This window comes from Osmerus mordax, chromosome 21 (assembly GCF_038355195.1).
Source record: "Osmerus mordax isolate fOsmMor3 chromosome 21, fOsmMor3.pri, whole genome shotgun sequence".
Taxonomy (NCBI): domain Eukaryota; kingdom Metazoa; phylum Chordata; class Actinopteri; order Osmeriformes; family Osmeridae; genus Osmerus; species Osmerus mordax.
In genome coordinates this window covers 6,626,365-6,644,346 of record NC_090070.1, presented here as the reverse complement: position 1 = coordinate 6,644,346, position 17,982 = coordinate 6,626,365, and the positions used below count along the sequence as shown (strand labels likewise).

At 47.7% G+C, this 17,982-nt stretch overlaps 1 protein-coding gene across 1 annotated transcript; it reads left to right on the top strand.

The window, feature by feature from the left end:
* Window positions 1-6,707: 6,707 nt before the first annotated feature.
* rgl3a (ral guanine nucleotide dissociation stimulator-like 3a) lies at window positions 6,708-17,488 on the top strand. Its single transcript, XM_067259242.1, has 18 exons — window positions 6,708-7,032; window positions 8,260-8,418; window positions 8,562-8,710; window positions 9,828-9,872; window positions 10,212-10,381; window positions 10,890-11,035; window positions 11,301-11,609; window positions 11,820-11,923; window positions 12,226-12,310; window positions 13,170-13,238; window positions 13,763-13,849; window positions 13,996-14,028; window positions 14,196-14,317; window positions 14,631-14,726; window positions 15,011-15,149; window positions 15,539-15,835; window positions 16,163-16,277; window positions 16,553-17,488. Exons 1-18 carry the CDS (start codon window positions 7,009-7,011, stop codon window positions 16,714-16,716), a joined length of 2,313 nt encoding a protein of 770 aa, XP_067115343.1. The 5' UTR covers window positions 6,708-7,008; the 3' UTR covers window positions 16,717-17,488.
* The last annotated feature ends 494 nt before the right edge of the window (window positions 17,489-17,982 follow it).

Sequence of the window (17,982 nt, the reverse complement as noted above, 5' to 3'; positions counted from 1 at the left end):
TTCATTTACGTATGACAATGTATTATTTACTCACTGACAAATAAGTAAATATTTAAGATTTTTGGAATATACTCCTAGGAGCTTGGGATGAGATACAGAATCTTGTGCTGGCATATACTATAGATCTAGATTTTCTCACTTAATATAGTTGTTTTATGTCAAGCTTCCACAAGTAGTGATTTGATTCCGTTGTTATTAGACTCAATTTGTAACGACAGTAGTAATTATAATAAAAACACACCTTTCTTTTTTAGAAATACAATTGTTCTTTATGTACAAACATATGTCAGTGAAGGAGAATGGCTTCACCCTTTTTGTTCCCAAAAAATGAAGTCACATATTCCTATCAAGTCACAATCCATGAATGAGTGTGTTTTGACAACAGAAATGTTCTTTTTCCCTGTCCTGTTGGCTCAACACATTTTTCTCCCTCCGTGACTCTATCTCACCCCTCTCTCCCTCTCTCCCCTCTGTCCCTCTCCCCTCTCTCCCTCTCTCCCCTCTGTCCCTCTCTCCCTCTCCCCTACAGCCAGCAACATAAACCCTCGCCCTTTTGTACATTTATTGTTTCATATTGTGATACTTTCCATGGTGACATTTGATCTGACATTTACATGACATCTGATACTTTTAGCAACCTGCCATTGAAAAATGTCAGAAAGCACAGTTAACCCCACCCTCAATCACCTGTGTAATACTGGAACACAGTACATTACAGTAAAACATCATGTACCCAAGCCTTTAAAATGTCAGGGAGGGAGGAGAAGATCTCCCGACCCGAAGGTATGTCTATCCTATTGTCTCTGTGATCGAAACTCTACTTTGAATGGTCGGGTCCTTTTACACACACACAGCCATGGTTTATTGTGACGTGATAGGCTTTGTGCTGCTAGTGGGTTTATAGATGACACACTTTTTTTGTCATGTGACTTTTTGATCGTTCTATGCACTTTTCATGTACATAGAGAAAGTTCTGTAGTTGACACAGTCAAATTGCAACACACTTATGAGGGCAATAAGCTACATACACAATGCTAACCAATGTGTTACCATACCACACTGTAAAGCTTGCTGTCTGTTTTTTTTTTTTACTATCATTTTTATTTAATTTTGTATCGATATCAAAAGTTCCCCAAACAAGACAGTGTGGGAGCTGTTTTTTTTAATCTCCATTTATGTTTTTCTACAAGAGAAATTAGGTTCTAGAAATTACCTCATCCATGTACCCCATTAAAGAACAAAGCACATTCTGTTGTTTATTAGTACTCGATGTTTTAGCATTCACTCATTTAAGATCAATATGACTGTCAGTGTCTTGTCCATCCTCTTGGCTGACAATGAATACTGTGTCATGTTACTGAGTCCAAGATGCTGGTATGACAGCTCTCTCACACAGTGTGGCTAAATTATGTGAGACAGTCAAGGTACACTAAACCTAAGTAAGGAGATGACATGTGCTTTGTGCTGTTCAGTGTGTGTTTTGGTGCCTATGTGTGTGTGGTTGTTATGTCATCTGCAGGGCAATCATTACAACCTGACGTTTCGGCCTATTGTAAATTCAAAACTGAGCAAACAGACAAACCACAATGTAGGTGGACAAAAGAACGGCTATATTTAAAGATCGCAAGTCATGTAAAAGACCTCCAAGTTTGTATTCCTCAACAATTATTCCAAGCAGCATTTTGTCTGCATAGTGAGAGGGGGTGAATGAGTGTGTTTGTTTTAAAGATAGTCTTTCAATGCAGTGACGCACGTAGGAATAAAAACACGACGACACTTGGGCCTACAATCAGCTACAGGTGGCTCAAAGCAAGGGCACTCTTGTGCACTTGTGTTTGGAGTGGGGGGAGTGTTTACTTTATAATTGTTTCTCTAGCACAGCACAAACCATTTAACCTCATTTCTTTGTGCTGACTGATTTTACAAGGGTATCGTCTCTCTACAGTCTCTCTATTCTTTTCTGTCGACAACACATTTAAAAAAAATGTATACACTACTCACATAACCTTTTATGTATATTCTCAGAAAACGACTATTACACACAGTGTTAAATGGACTGCTCAACACGACTGAGGTCAATCTCAAATAGAGAGAGAGAGAGAAATTATACCTTCCCCGATGCTTCCATGCCTCTACTTTGAAAAGCATCTTTAATAACTTGCTCATCCCCCTGGAAAAAAGCCACAACCTTAGATGCTCACACATATAAACCTGCAACATTCAATAGGGGTGCGTGAATAAACGAGAAATAGAGGGAGAGAGAGAGAGAGAGAGAGTGAGAGAGAGAAAGAGAGTATGTTCCGAATGCGCAGGCATTCAATTATGCATGCACGCGACGCACCTGCCCCTAATTGAGCAACTCTCGCGTTCCTACATCGATATACAAACACACTTCCTCCAAAACTCTTTCTCGTAACTAACTTATTAGGTGTAAATCAAATGTCAAGAGAATAAGCATTTGCCTGCTCAGGTTATGACTTTGTCACATATAAAAAATGTGTAGAAGAGGGCTGGCCAGACAATAATCCAGAAATGTGGAAATAGGTAAGGAAAAACACGTCGTCAATGTTGGTGACATACACAGTACGTCATCCGTCTTACAAAGAACAACATCAATGCGCTAACTCCTTTTCTTGGCCTTGACTTTTAGCAAATGGGGGCTAGCTAGGGGAAATGTATAAGTTATTATCAAATCTAACTATATAAATGGCATGAAGTGAAGTGAACAGTCTCTAGTGCCAATGATTGAAAATGCAGAAATTGGTTGCTCTCTTCTAATGAAGAGACAAGTTAAGCGGAATGATTGGATCTGACAAATCTGGCAACAAATGGCCCATATAAGAATCTTGCACAATAGAGGAGTGGAGGCAGAAAAAGAGGTGGGAGTCCATTTCACCCACACCCCCTTGTTCCCATAATGGAACAGCATCACACGCCTTCCACAGAAAACAAGTGACAACAAATCCCAAGGTCTCTATCACTTTGGAGCAAAACTAAATGTTTATGGAATATTCTTCATGTCTCACAGAGAAGCTAACACAACATGGTTTCAAGGAAGGATGGGTATGTGTTGACCTGAGATACAGGTCAAGCTAACCAATCCAGTACGGTAAGTCCTTGTCTTTGATTATAAGTTGTGTATGTTTGCTGTTCTACAACTCTTTAATTAAGGGTGTTGATGGGAAGAATACCTCTAGAAAGGATTTGAATGAGTAGAATCAAACTATGTATTGTTTCATTCATTTTCAGCCGTATTTTTACCTATTATTGTAGCCTAATGTGTAGGGTGCTACAATATGTATTTCTAGATGACACTCACTTGACAGACATCCTGTCAGTAGTTTAAGGTTTGGAGCCAACAGAGAATTATAGGTTTACTGTTAACAAAGTTGTTGATCTTATAACAAGCTATGTTTTCTTAGGATGTATGTCGCTACTACTACTGGATGTATGTCGCTACTAGGGAGTCAGATGGCTGAGTGGTTAGGGAATCGGGCTAGTAATCAGAAGGTTGCCGGTTCGATTCTTAACAAGGCAATATTATGTTGTGTCCTTGGGCAAGGCACTTCACGCTACTTGCCTCGGGGGGAATGTCCCTGTACTTACTGTAAGTCACTCTGGATAAGAGCGTCTGCTAAATGACTAAATGTAAATGTACTGGTTGCTGAGAAAGCATGGTTTGTCAGATTCAATGTGGAATGTGGAATCCCTTCTCTTTGAAGGTGGAGTCCTTTTTGTATTTTAGACATGTTACGTATAAGAAAGAGAACTGTGTGCCCTTTTTAGAACCGGGACATGATTTGCGTCAGTAGACTTGCAAGAGCTCATTGATTCCTCAGGGTAACACAATAATGCACTGTCCATACATTTGGTTCCTATAACCTTATAATGATCAACGACACCTCAATGACCTCATTCTTTCAACTGGCTCACAAGACTCACACTGAGGGACATTTTCTTGACAAATTCTCTTCATTTTGATTTTGTCTCTCTCTCAATGGTTGTACAATACAGGAGCAGTGGCGAGGGCCTCTCCCTGTCCCTCTTTTGGGTGAGGTGAGAGACTTGAGGACTTGTGTGAGATGCGCTCTACCCTGTCCCTGTGTGGTGGAGGTGGTGGAGGAGGAGGAGAGCGGGGTCTCAGGGCCCGGGTGGGCAGGATGAAGAGGCTGCTGTGCCTGAGGCCTGTCCACCGTGTGGACGTGCAGACGGACATGGAGCCTGGCGTGTGGCTGAGGAGCTTCCAGCTGCTGGACCCCGAGGGACACTTCGAGGTGAGGGGTGCCGACGGGGGGGGGGGGGGGGGGGGAGTGTGTCAGGGTGGGTGCGCCAAGGCGAAGCCCGTGAAGCTATTGCCGCCAGACTGCTCACACACCTCCATGACACGTTTCGACCGAGTCCGTTTGGGCCTGCTTACCTTTCCTAAGATGAACCTTGCTCTCAAAGCCAAATCAATCAATGCAATCTATAACCCACCCGCTATTCCCCTCTGCGCCCACACGCTTCCTCCAATCAGCGTTTGGTTTCGCGGGCCCCTACGCATTAGTGGTCTGATGTTAGCAGCAGCCCTGGATGAGTCATATTATTGGGCCAACAAACTACGCAGGTTTACAAGGGTGGGGTCATTCGTGTGTCTCTTCAACAGTGAGGCAGTACAACAGGTGTCCTATATTTGACTAGTTATGCGTCAGAACTGAGATGTTTCTCAGGGTATTGTCTCTTTTGGTCGTGTGGCTGCAGTGCCATTGAATATGAAATACAAGTGATACCTATAGGACAAAGTCAGTTCCTTCAGGGAACTTCTCATCTTCCCTTGATTTAATGTGTCACTGGAACTGGGGTGCGTTTCCCAAAGCATCGTAGCTAAAGAGGCTCTCAGAAATGCTCGTAGATGACTCCTTACGAGCATGTTCGGGAAACGCACGTAAGAAATAACAATGGTTTGTTATTTTGCTTGTAGAAAGCTAAGATCCATCGTTATCGGGAAACGCAGCCCTGGTCTCTCTATGTAGCCTAATTGTGTTCAGTAGCAATAATAGCTTTTTTCACCAGAGGTAGTGCTGTTTCTTTCTTGTTTAACAATTTGTTTGATTTGAAACCTTAACTTCTTTCCGGGACAACTTCCTTTCAAGTCTACGTTGTCTGCTTTGTACTGAAATCTGTGTTTGTGTGTGTGTGTGTGTGTGTGTGTGTGTGTGTGTGTGTGGTATACACATTCGCCAGCTTGTCCTTTATTCGTATGTCTCATTAGTGATTATGAATCCCCCCCTTACCTCTGCCACCCTTGCACTTCTCATTTGTAAACGAATGGATGGATGGACAGAGGGAGATGGATGGAGGGATGTTTATACATTGCCAGAAAGAGGCGACGGACATCTCATTAGTGGAACAAGGTTGCTCATTCTCCCCTACAGTAGCCAGTGTCAATCCCCAGACTAATGAGAGAGGTTTGGAAGGGGAGCCTGTGGTCAGACAAAGACCATCTGCTCGGCTAGGGTTAGAGCAGGCGGCACTGCCAGTGTGGGAATTTGGGCTAACTTAGGCTTTTTTGGTTCATTTCTTGTCAAATGTGTTGGACAGTACTTCTTTTTGTTTACATTTTACATTACATTTACATTTAGCAGACGCTCTTATCCAGAGCGACTTACAGTAAGTACAGGGACATTCCCCCGAGGCAAGTAGGGTGAAGTGCCTTGCCCAAGGACACAACGTCAGTTGGCATGACCGGGAATCAAACTGGCAACCTTCGGATTACTAGTCCGACTCCCTCACCGCTCAGCCACCTGACTGTCAGTCACAAGTTTTGTTTGTACACTTGTTTTAATCTTTTGGTTCCACAACCTAAATATCCATCCTGTTGCTTTGTACTGTGTGCTAATGTTGGGAACAGGCCAAGGAATTCCTCATCTGAATTGAAGTCTGTGTCTGCTCCTAGATAGAACTGAACTGAAGAATAATGTGTCTGAAGAATAACTGATACATTATTTTGAGGAACATATAATAGATCATAATCAGTTGTATTGAATACATAACACATTATTAACAGTTCTAGGCCATATTTAATGAATTTACGAGGACCAATTTGAAACGGAAAGGGAACCGACTCCTTTTCTGTGGCATTTCTCACTCCCTGCCTTTGACTCCATGGCTAATGAGCTAGCCTGTGAACTGTCCCAACAGGAACCATGGCACTGAAAAGACGCATACACAAAGGTATTTGTCACCTGAGCATCGCATTGTTTGCTTCTGGGACATGTTTCTCATACTGTAGGTGTCATGAACTCTCTGTCATGAGGTGTCATTTTCTATCATCATAAAAATAAGTTACAAAAGGTGCAAATTACCTTACAATACCAACAGTATGTGAAATAGACGTGTTTATTTGGTTTTAAGTTGGTTGTACAGCCAAACCCTTTTTACGGTTTGTGTGAACACTATGAAGCAATTCTTGTGTGAAAGGCCCAAGTGATTGAAATATACCAGTCCTATTAGCCCAGTTGGTAGGCCTACAGCGCTGAAATGTGTTCTAGGTGAGAACAAAAACAGCAGTGGCAAGACGAGGAGTCACAACTTGGCCTACTGCTATTAGTGCTTCTCATGTGAGACGGAAGAACTGCGAGCGCGCGGATATAGTCCCAGCCCACACCTGTTCTATTGACTTGCCCATGCAGCAGGTGACACCTGACAAACGACTCTTCTCAAGCACCGAAACCGGTCACGCGAAAGAGCTGCTGGTTTTCTTTTTTTTTTGCATATAGACGAATAAAGCGATTAGATTTCGTAGCCTACATTAGCAATAATGGGGGCGAATTTGTGCGTGATTTACATCGTCTGCATAACGCCTCGACATCCCTGACATTTGAGGAACTATTAGTCTACTGCCCCTCGTATTGTTGTGGAATACAACCTTGGACTGACTATTCATTTCCACATTGGATGCGTTGAAGACATGGCTCCCTAAAGTACAAGATATTTGATTATTTCTGCTTCTAAAACGTCTGGAAAATAATGGGGAAATGGAACCTAACAATGGTAGGCTATTCAAAATGTTATTATGCTCATTTGTTTTGCTCGATTCATGTGTAAGTCAGAGATGAATAAACATCTCTTAACGTAGGCTGTATTTAGAAACATGGACAAAATGTTTAAAAACAATGTTATATAATAGCCTATAGTTGAGGCACCACCATAAACAAAACGAAACGTAGCTTTTGTAATAATAACATTTAGGATGTCTCTCATGACTTTAAAAAAATCCTTTTGTGTTTTTCAAACTTTAAAAAAGTAATTACGTTCTCACTTGTATCTTACTGTCACCGTCATTTAAATTGTTGCTCTTAAAATATTTGTGTGTGTACAGACACCACGAGTGTCCGTTTGCCAGGACAGAACATCGAGGTAATGGGCTAGTTCAGTGATCCATGGGGCTGTATCAACAGCCTTGCGTGTCTGTACCAGAATGGAGGACATGGTCAATACTGGCTTGTTCTTTCACTGGGGGCTATAATGCAACAATAACGGGCCAGCACCACACTGGTGCCTGTGTGGGTTTTTATGACAGACCATGCATATAGATAAGTTTCCACTGTTGGGTAATAAATGTTGTTATGCGTGATGGTCATATTTCATGCCGTATGTGAATCGGCAGCAATATTTATGGCTTTCTCATCTCATAATAAGCAAATAATAATTTTGTCTTCCAAATGTTAAGTGATCAGGTATTTTCTGTGCTTTTTACTTAAATGGTTGGATTGACATCCTCAAGGTTGAGATATTGTATTGTAAAAGACGCGTCTACAAATTGAAGCTTGGAAATTCATCTGTTTCATGTGTCTCACGTCACGTGTCACATTAAGCATGTGGCGAGGAATCTCGAGAGCTGCCACCAAACTTGTAATGTCAGCAATCTTGTAGAATGTCAAACAGAATGAAGGTCGAATTTTCATGCATCACAGCATCTGAAGAATAACGATTATTGACAGTGTTGTGTTTACCCCTGGTGAAACGGCTCAGAGCATGGATGCTTGAAAGGGGAAGGGAAACCATGTCAAAAACTGTTTGTGGGGGGAAAAAAGTACATGATGGATAGAAAATGCTGCGATGCAAATAAAAAATGTGTCAACGATGATCTACCCAAAGAAAGAAATGACTGGATTTCTTTGAAATGTTCATCGAGAGAAGTGTTGGTGAGACTGAAGCCCAGCTCTCAGTTCTCCCGCTCTACAACCCCTTTAATAGTCTCTCCTCCACTCTCCATAGGACCCAGTGCAGGAGTGGGGCGAGGAGGTCGAGGAGGGCGCCGTGTTCGGCATTACCCTGCGGAGGGAGCCCACCTCGCCGGACGCCCAGACAGACTCCGCCTCTCCCGGCGACGTGCACCCCTCCGTCTTCAGCTTCGCCCAGTACCACACTGTCAAGGCAAGGCCACGCCTGCTCTAGAACAGTCCGCGATACCGCCCTGTGGAAAAGCCCTACATTGATATCTACATGCAATTCATCGTATTATCATTTAGATTTTTTCCTCCCGTTTTCCCTTTCCCTTCTGTGTTTGGAACGCGAAGGTGCGCCGGCTCAAGGCTGCCACCCTGGAGCGTCTGGTCTGCCACCTGCTGGACGCCGAGCACCAGGAGGGCGACTACGCCCGCGTCTTCCTGTCCACCTACCGGACCTTCACCTGCCCCAACACCCTCATAGAGCTGCTCTTCCAGAGGTGAGGTCCCCACACGCGCACACCCAGCATGGGGTACTTCTGTAGAGACTCCTCCTGTTGGGAGGCCTGGGACTGATCGGGTGGGCTGATTGGGCCTGTGTTATTGGTAGACATTCTGACATTTATGCTGTTGGTGTGCTTCCTGTGGCATGTTTATTAGGTCGACGAGATGGGATTGGAGTTATGAGTCAGGGATAAACTAGATAGTTATGTGTCATCATTTATGACTCAGGCATAGATTAGCTAGAGTACAGGCAGGGGAGGTGGATAGTAGACAGAGAAACGGATTAAGGCGTAGATATTTGACGTTCCATTAGTTTACTAGATTCATGGTTGATAGTGGGTTGAGAATAAGAGTGTTCTATTTGGCAAATGAATGTGGTTTTGTCGATCCTGGAAAGGTTGTCCTTGAAAACGGCTTATGAGCCACGGTTCCAAAACACCTCAAGACTCGAGCCCCGTGGCCTAGATCTCAGTGATACTAGTCCTCGGTATGTTATCACACTCAACAATGAACTCACACACCTTCCAAGGCAGTGTTTGATTTGCGTCATTTATGGAGCCAACCCTTTCCTTCTTGCTTTCTGCCAGCGGCGTGACACTGGAACGCAGTCACCTGATATTTCCAGCCCTTTGAAACACATTCTCTCCATACTTGTATGAGTGATGCCGTACTGTAGAAGGGAGTGTGCGTCTCACCTGCAGCGCCTCACCTGCCAGCGAGCTTTCCCCCCCAGTTGCCTTTCCTTACTACATGGCGCTGTTCACTAACAGCTTCATTACTTTTTCATATCTCTGTCGTAGAACAGACAGTAGAACGCTCAAAGTGTATCCAAAAAGGACAAAAAAAAAAAACATTTGTCATTACTATTGGTGCACTCTTATCCTGTAAATTCAGTCGAATATTCCCAGGGAAGCTCATTGTCATTTCACTGAGGGCTGCCAAATGGCGGGCCTATTTTACGACTGGAAGGCCACGCATGACGACTTATCGCTTGATGAACACCCTCGTATATCCGCCATGCTGGTGGCAAAGTCCATGTCAAAGATGACATCATCCTTTAGAGAGGGACATATGACTGGCACTGAAAGCTTTCCTCCCTTTGTGTTTCTGCAGAGATGATGCGATGGCCAACCTGGACAACAGCGTCTGCCCCAGGAGGTGAGAAGGAGCGTTCTCTAAACGCCTCTCCGATGAGGCATTCAAAGCACCCGAAACTACAAAGGCCTTGGGAGCGTTAACTAGTATTAACACAACAGCCCCCCATGTGATACGCATCTCCAAATGTCAGTCATCCTTTGGTGGGTGGTGCAACATTCCTCCCCCGTCAAGTCCCGCCCACCTCCCCCCAAGTTTCGAATTCTTTTCAAAACCCCGGTTGGTCAGTCACTCCAAAATCCAAACTCGTCAGCAGTTTCTAGCACTGCGCTGCAATGTACCCCCCCCCATACAAAAAAAGTCAAAGGTGCGTTTGATATAACATGCCCGTCCCCCCTCCAGCACGCTGCTGCCAGTGATCCGGCTGTGGCTGGAGGAGTTTGGGGAGGACTTCCGCGAGCCGCCCCAGTACCACGCCCTGCGGCTGGTCATCGTCCACCTGCGCCACCGCCTCTGCTTCCGACGCCTGGCCCTGTCCGCAGAGACCCTGCTCAAGAGGCTCCAGGCTGAGGGTAGGCCTCCAGCCCCCCCCCACACACACACACACCTACACCCACTCCCCCATACTAACAGCACTGTGAGGGAGACGTTATTGTTGCGCTGTTTCTTGTTGAATGCCGATCGTTTCTTGGGGACTGTATTACTGATGGGAGACTGGAACTGTTCTTGATTCTCTGCTGCGCACACTATATGCACTTTTTGAACGTGTGTTTTGGTCTAAAACGTTTGCTCAACGAATGAATGTGACGTCATAAATGTAAACCTGGGATATTGCGCTGCCTTATTTCTGTACTTGTGCCAGTTTAACACAACGAAGCGCAGAGAGAGACACATTTAGAACAGACTTCAGTTGAACGTGTGACGTAAGAGAGCAGATCATCTCAATTGAGGTGTTTGTACTTGGTCGTGTGTGTCGGTTAATCATCCCCTTCTGGGGGAAAACAAGCCTTTGAACACGCAAAGGTTGGAGGGTGCGCGTGCCACGGGTTTGTTATGCGACACCGTTTGCATTCCTTTCAGATCACAGCACCTGTCAGGAGACCGGTGACTGTCAACAGCCGGAGGAGGAGGGACGCGGAGAGACGGACACCAAGGAGGAGGAGCCACAGGACTGGATGGACGTCCCAGAGAAGGAGGTGGCCGAGCAGCTGACGAGATTCGACGCCGTAAGTGTGAATCGTTGATGTGAGGCGGGGGCCCTCGCGGAGTTTGGCTGAGTTTTTGCATGAAGTACGGAGCTTGGAGTAAGGCTGTCTCTCTATCGACCTCTCCCTCTCGTCTCACGCTTTCTCCCTCTGGTTCTCTCTCTTTCTCCATCTCAATTTCCCTCCCTCCCTCCCTTTTCCCCCTCAATTTCCACCCCCTTCTCCCAACCCTCTCCTGCTGTACGTCTCATGTCTCTCTCCCCTCCTCTCTCTCTCCCCTCTCCAGGAGCTGTTTGCGAGGGTGGTGCCGTTCCAGTGCCTGGGCTGCGTCTGGTCCCAGCGGGACAAGAAGGAGAACCGCCGCCTGGCGCCCACCGTCCGCGCCACCATCGCCCAGTTCAACGCCGTCACCAACCGCGTCATCACCTCGCTGCTCTGCCCCTCCCCCCCCGCGCCGCCCTCCGCCTCCGCCGTCCCCTCGTCGTCGTCCTCTTCCCACTTCCCGCCCTCCCCCTCCCCGGGCTCGCCCCGCCGCCCCCACACTAGCCCCGCCCACAGGGCCCGGGTCATCGAGCGATGGATCGGCGTCGCGCAGGTCAGCACGGCCAGACGGAACTCTCTGTGTGTCCCTGTGCGTCGCGCACGGCGCATGACACCGTGTGCCGCACGCATACACACACACACACACACACACTGAAAACACATTGATATGTATCTCTGTATTACCAGCTTATGTTTGGATAACATCCAGGTGTTGACATCCTACATGTCTCTTCCCCCCCCCCCCCCCCCCCCGTCATCGCAGGAGTGCCGACAGCTGAAGAACTTCTCGTCCCTGAAGGCCATCCTGTCGGCGCTGCAGTCCAACGCCGTGTACCGCCTCAAGAAGACCTGGGCCGCCGTCAGCAGGTGAGGGGGCCACGCCTCGTTAGAGGAACAACCATCTTGCTGTAGCCGAAGACACGCGGCTGACGTCAACACATCAGCTCAACACCAGAAACTGTGTATAACGTCGAAAATATAGTCTCCAGAAACTCTATAGTCTGTTTTAACCCTATAGTCTATAACATCTCTATTGTAGTACGGTCATTTGTCTTTTAAACAGGGTTTTGGATACTCTTTGTAATATGAATGGCTTTATACGTTATACATGTCATTTGAACTGCTTTGGAGAATGTCCTCATGTTCTTCCCCATCCTGATTGGCTCCAGGGAGTCCATGGCCACCTTTGATCTGCTGTGCGAGACCTTCCCTGATGAGAACTGCGTGCTGACCAACAGGGAGATCCTGCTGGAGGTGAGCGCCACCAAGCCCGCTCGCCCATACAGCTCTCTACCTCGGTCGCCCTCACGTGCGCCGCCCGAAACACGCTCCCACAGGGAACGACACATGGCTGGTTAGCGTGGTTCCACCCGCTCTGCTCGCCCACCAGACGGAGGATAGTTTGTGTTTACATGGTGATAGGGGTTTGTTTTCCCATCAGGGTTCATGTGGGTCTGGGAAATGAAAGAAGCATTGTGTTGAACGAGAGTGATATTGTATCCATGTTAATCAGGCTCTGTTCCTTATCAAGTTTGTTTGCCACGTTAATTGGCGTTCTGCAGATCGAAGTCCTCACGATGGGCAGCGCACATTCGGAGTCAAGTCACTTTCACTGAACACGCGTGCCCACACAGTATCGACACACACACACACACACACACTACAAACACACAAACCTGTTTAGGTGAAAGAGATACACGGTGTATCAAATCAGTGGTTAGGGCGTATGCCAGACTTAATAGCTCATCCGTCATCTAATCCCACCCATTGCGTGACAGGGGGGGGAACCTCTCGTGCCCCACAACACGTGAAGTGGTATTGCACCTTAGAAAGGAGGGGTTACGTAACCAGGGCATGTTGTGATCAGGACACCACACCCTCTGCTATCACAGCCGAAGTGGCCGGGGGTGGCATGACTTGTGTTGACTCTCATGAGCCACACCTGCCCTCCGTTGGCAATCAGAATCACAAATAACCAGGGTGCGCTTGATGTGACTTACCCCACCGCCCGTGACACCAATGGAACTAACAACTGTGTGAGGCAAATCTAATGCACCGCAGATGGCTTTTCATGAACGGGTGTGTTTATAGTGTTTATCTTGTTCTTCTCCAGGACGGGAGCCAGGCCACAGAGGACACAACCTCCAAAACTCCGAAAATCTGCCCCATGTCCAAGCAAGTGGTGAGAGTCCAAGTCTATTCTTGTTCCTGCACTGGCTCATTGAATTCTGAGGCGTTTCTTAAGCATGTCAGTCATGCCGTTTCATTGTAGAAAAAAAGCTGACTTCTCTCACTTCTCTATTTGGGGACTGAAGCGAAAGACTAGAATGGAAAAAAAAAGTTTAAATAAAACCCCTAGTCTCAGCGAAAATAGCGTTTCCACCAGGAGAAGCTGAGACAGATATTCCTGAAGGGACCCTGTCATCAGGCCTACTTCCCTAAAAGTCACATGGGGCTTGTCACTCGCACACGACATCTACCTAATATAGGGCTCTCTCACTCTGTCCAACTTCCTCTTTGTAGTCAAATGTCGAATTCAGTGGTCGAGAGCATTCACCCGGGTTTACATACTCGGGTGAATATTGCTCCTGTATGCACGCTCGGATATGTGGGAATGTGTGTGTGTGTGTGTGTGTGGTGTATAAACACCGTACCGGTCAGCCCCCTGAACCAGTGTCCCCCCCCCCCCCCCCATCCTTTCCTCAGACGTGCAGCAGTGGCATCGTCCCTTACCTGGGGACCTACCTGACCGTGCTCACCATGCTGGACACGGCCCTCACCGACACCGTGGAGGTGAGCCGGCCGCGTCTGCCTTCCAACAGGGCCCATTTGAGACGTTGCGTTACATATCTTTATTGGACGACGTTTCATAACGTTGGTGGAAATGAATTCACTGAAACTCACATATTTTCTCTCTCTCTCGCGTTAATGCTTTACAGGGAGGCCTCGTCCACTTTGAGAAGCGTAGAAGGGTAAGCACTGCCCCCTGGTGTACAAACGCCTCTACCAAGCCTCAAACATAGCTACCAAGCATACCACACAGAAATGCTTCTAGTGATGGCAATCCACCCATAGTCCTGACCGTGGTGTTTTCTTTGTTTTTTCTCTTCCTCTTCCCCCCCCCCCGCTCTGAAACCAGGAGTTTGAGATCCTGTCCCAGATCCGCCAGCTGCAGGCCTCCTGCTCCCAGTACAGCCTGCCCCAGCGTGAACACATCTCCTCCTGGCTACATGCTCACTCCCTGCTCTCCGACCAGGAGAGGTGAGGCACAGTCCAGCCCATACACACACACACACACCTACACGGTCCAGCCCACACATGCACCCTGGTCTCAAACCAGGAGAGGTGAGATAGTGTCCAGACAGCCCGGCCCAAACACACACACACAAAACAGTCAATGGTTGTTACTAGCCTGTGTGTTGGACCTTCTCCCCCCCGATCTCAGAACCTACCTGAATCCCAAAAATATTGAGACATTCCACTACTTCAATTTGCTTGTTGGCAGTGAAGCGTCTCAGTTGTCATCTCACCCTTCCCTTCACACATTCCTCACCTCTCCTCTCCTCCGGGTCAGTTATGAGCTGTCTCGGTACCTGGAGCCCCCGGTGGACCCCTGCCCCAGCTCCCCCTGCTCTTGGAGCCACCGCCTGCTCAACAAGAAGCTCACCTCGTGAGTCTCCCACCAGCCGCGTCTACACAGAGCTCACGTCTAGACAGAGCTCACGTCTAGACACAGATCACGTCTAGACAGAGCTCACGTCTAGACAGAGCTCACGTCTAGACAGAGCTCACGTCTAGACACAGATCACATCTAGACAGAGCTCACGTCTAACACAGAGCTCACACACAGCTGAACTCTCACACTATTCACATATCAGAGCTCAAACTCTAGGTTTTTGGTGCTTGTTTCATCAAAAGAACTTATTTCCTGTGTGCGTGTGTGTGTGTATGCAGGTTGCTCTCCGTCAACGACAGCTCCAGCAGGAAGACGCACGCCGACCAGATCAGTGTGTCGTCCTCGGGCTCCAGCAGCTCAGAGATGGAGGACCTTTCCTCCACCCCCCAGCCCTCCCCTCTCAGGCTCAAACTCCAGGTAAGGCTCCTCCAGGCACGCTCATATCAGACTCCCCACCGCCGCTGCAATGGCTCCACCTGCTGGAGGGATGTCAGATATTTATTCACAAAGGAAAGGAAAGCTTTCATTTTTGCGATGGGACATATAGGGGAAAAGTCCAGTCAGCCCTTTGCAAACATGGCACCTGGGAAGGGTGTTGCTCAGTGGTTAGAGCACTTGAATGCAGACCAAGAGGTCGCAGGTACAAATTCCCCCTGTACTTCTTACGTCACTTTGGATTAAAGTGATAAAAGAATACATAATAAAAAAACGAACTAAGACGATGAATAATAATAAATCGACGAGTGTTCATTTGTATTGGAAGTGTTCTCACCCTCTGTTGTCGTTCTCTTCCTTGTCCTCTCCAGTCCCTGTCAGGCTCCCTCCATGACGTGGCCGAGGACTTCTCCTCCTCCTCCTCCTCGTCCTCCTCCTCCTCGTCCACGTCCTCCTCCCCGACGCCCTCCACCTCCTCCTTCAGCTCCTCGCAGGCTGACCTCAGCTCCTCCACCTTCTCCTCCTCCATGGCGCTGAGTCCAGAGCCCTCCACCTCCTCCTCCCCCCAACCCTCCCTGCCCGTCTACAACAGGCAGGTGGCCGACTCCTGCATCGTCCGGGTCAGCGTGGAGTTCAGTAACGACTGCAACGTCTACAAGAGCATCCTGGTGGGTCACCTGTTACGGGAGCAGGCAGGTGCCCGAGGGGCCTGTGGGGAGAGTAGCGAGCTGGTTCACACCTCCAGGATGTCGACCGGCTCTGAATCTGTCGGAACAGGTCTAGGGGAGCTGGGCGTTTGCTAGTGACCGAGTCTAAACACGCTTACAGATAAGATAGCAGGGATACTATAATGGGATACTTTCAGGGATACTTGAAAGAGATACTTACAATGGATATCGGGACACTTGGGGGGATTTCATGCAAAACCATTTTGACCTGTGTGTCGTCATTCACACCCCCCCCCCCCCCCCCCCCTTTCCTCTCCTGCTCCCCAGCTGACCAGCCAGGACCACACTCCCCAGGTGATCCAGCGGGCCCTGGAGAAGCACAACCTGCAGGGCGTCAGCTGCCACGACTTCAGCCTCAGCCAGCTGCTGTCCCCCGACAAAGGTGAGCCCAGAACCCTGCCCACCCTGTCCACGAACCAGCCCCCGGGGCTGGGGGGGGGGACCAGGCGAGCTTCTCCTAAAAGTCAAGGGGTTAACTGGTTGGTGTAATACATATGGATAGACATGTATGTTTTGTGTTTATCTCTGTATTTGATCTCGCACAGCATTTCTTTGTGCTTCAAATTAGTTGTTTTTTAGTTGTTAGTTCGTTTTTTTTCTTCATGTTTTGTTTTTCTGGCACACTGTTTATATTGTCGTCCGCCCCACTCTCTTCAGAACTCCAGATTCCAGACAAGGCCAACGTGTTCTACGCCATGTGCACCCAGGCCAACTACGACTTTGTCCTGCGCCAGCGCTGGAGGAGCCACAGCCGTCACCCCTTCACCTCCTCCCCCTCCTCCAGCCCCGGGGCTCTGGCCAGGGCACGCCACGGCAAGTAGCCCAACGTCGCCCCCTGTGGCCCCCGGAGGGAGAACCACATCTAGACTCACAGCTTGCGGCCAACCCAGCCCCGCGAGAGGTTACCGAACCTGTCCAGGAGTGTAGCTGTTTAGACTGTTCCGTCGTGCGTATCCGCTTTTGTGATTTAACGATTACATGTAACACACTCTGTAAGATGTACGCTATCTGCATTGGGATCGGATCGATATCGTAACCTGAGGACAGGTGCCATGGAGGCACCCGAATTGATTCGCTGGACGGAAAGGGTGGCGCTGAAATCGATGTCCACATATGGATATGTGGAAGCATCCGGAATGAAGGAGCTCGGATGGACAGCTAGCACGCTTGCACCCACAGTACGGTGACGGGGAAAACAGAATCCATTTTAAGAGAGTGGAAATGAGAAGGTGATCGTGTGTGGATGTTTTTAAAGTATTAGCAGGCTGAGGTGAGATTCACCAGGATTAAAAAAATATAAAAACTCTCTGTATATCACACCAATGGCAAGGAGACTCTACGACTCAACGCTTTCAAACAATAGACTTCAACCAGGAAGTGAAAAACGAACCACAGATTCCATATGAACCCATGACTTTTTCGTAACACACTAACACCAGCTAATGTTAGCAAAAATAAGCTAAGGCCCTCATGAGGACTACCACACGAGCAACGCCGTCAATCCTATCACAATCTTTGGAAGATAACACCATCTTTGCTGTACACCTACGCCAATGTCAGCTCTGAATGAGCTCTCGGCCCTTGACGGAGAGGATGTGGGGGGGGGGGGTGACCAGGGTGACCAGGGTGACATGTAAAGACATGAGTGGATGTTTGGGATTCCCCCTGCAGGAGAAGCAGCATTCCCTGGATACTCAACCCTGCGTCCCTGCCACCGCTGGAAGGCTAGAACGAACCCCTAGGAACGATAACCATAGCTCTAACGATATCTGTAATGTATTTAATGTGTGTATTAGATTGTACTAGCCAGGTTTCTAAAGAAATAGCTCGCTAGCTAGCACGTTTCAGTGTTCGGCTTTGAGGAGAAGTTTCATTTCTTTTTGTTTTTATTTAACGCAGAGCTTATGTAAAGCATGTTAACTTACTGGTAGGGCTTCGCCTCAGTTCTGCCTTCTAGCTGTGCATGTTGTCGTATTTATGGTCTTCAGTTGTGTCAATGTGATCGTCTCCATTGTAATACCGTGTCTGTGGCCAGTTTTCAATGTTATCAAATGTTTTCAATGTTATCAAATGAAGGAGTTGCCATG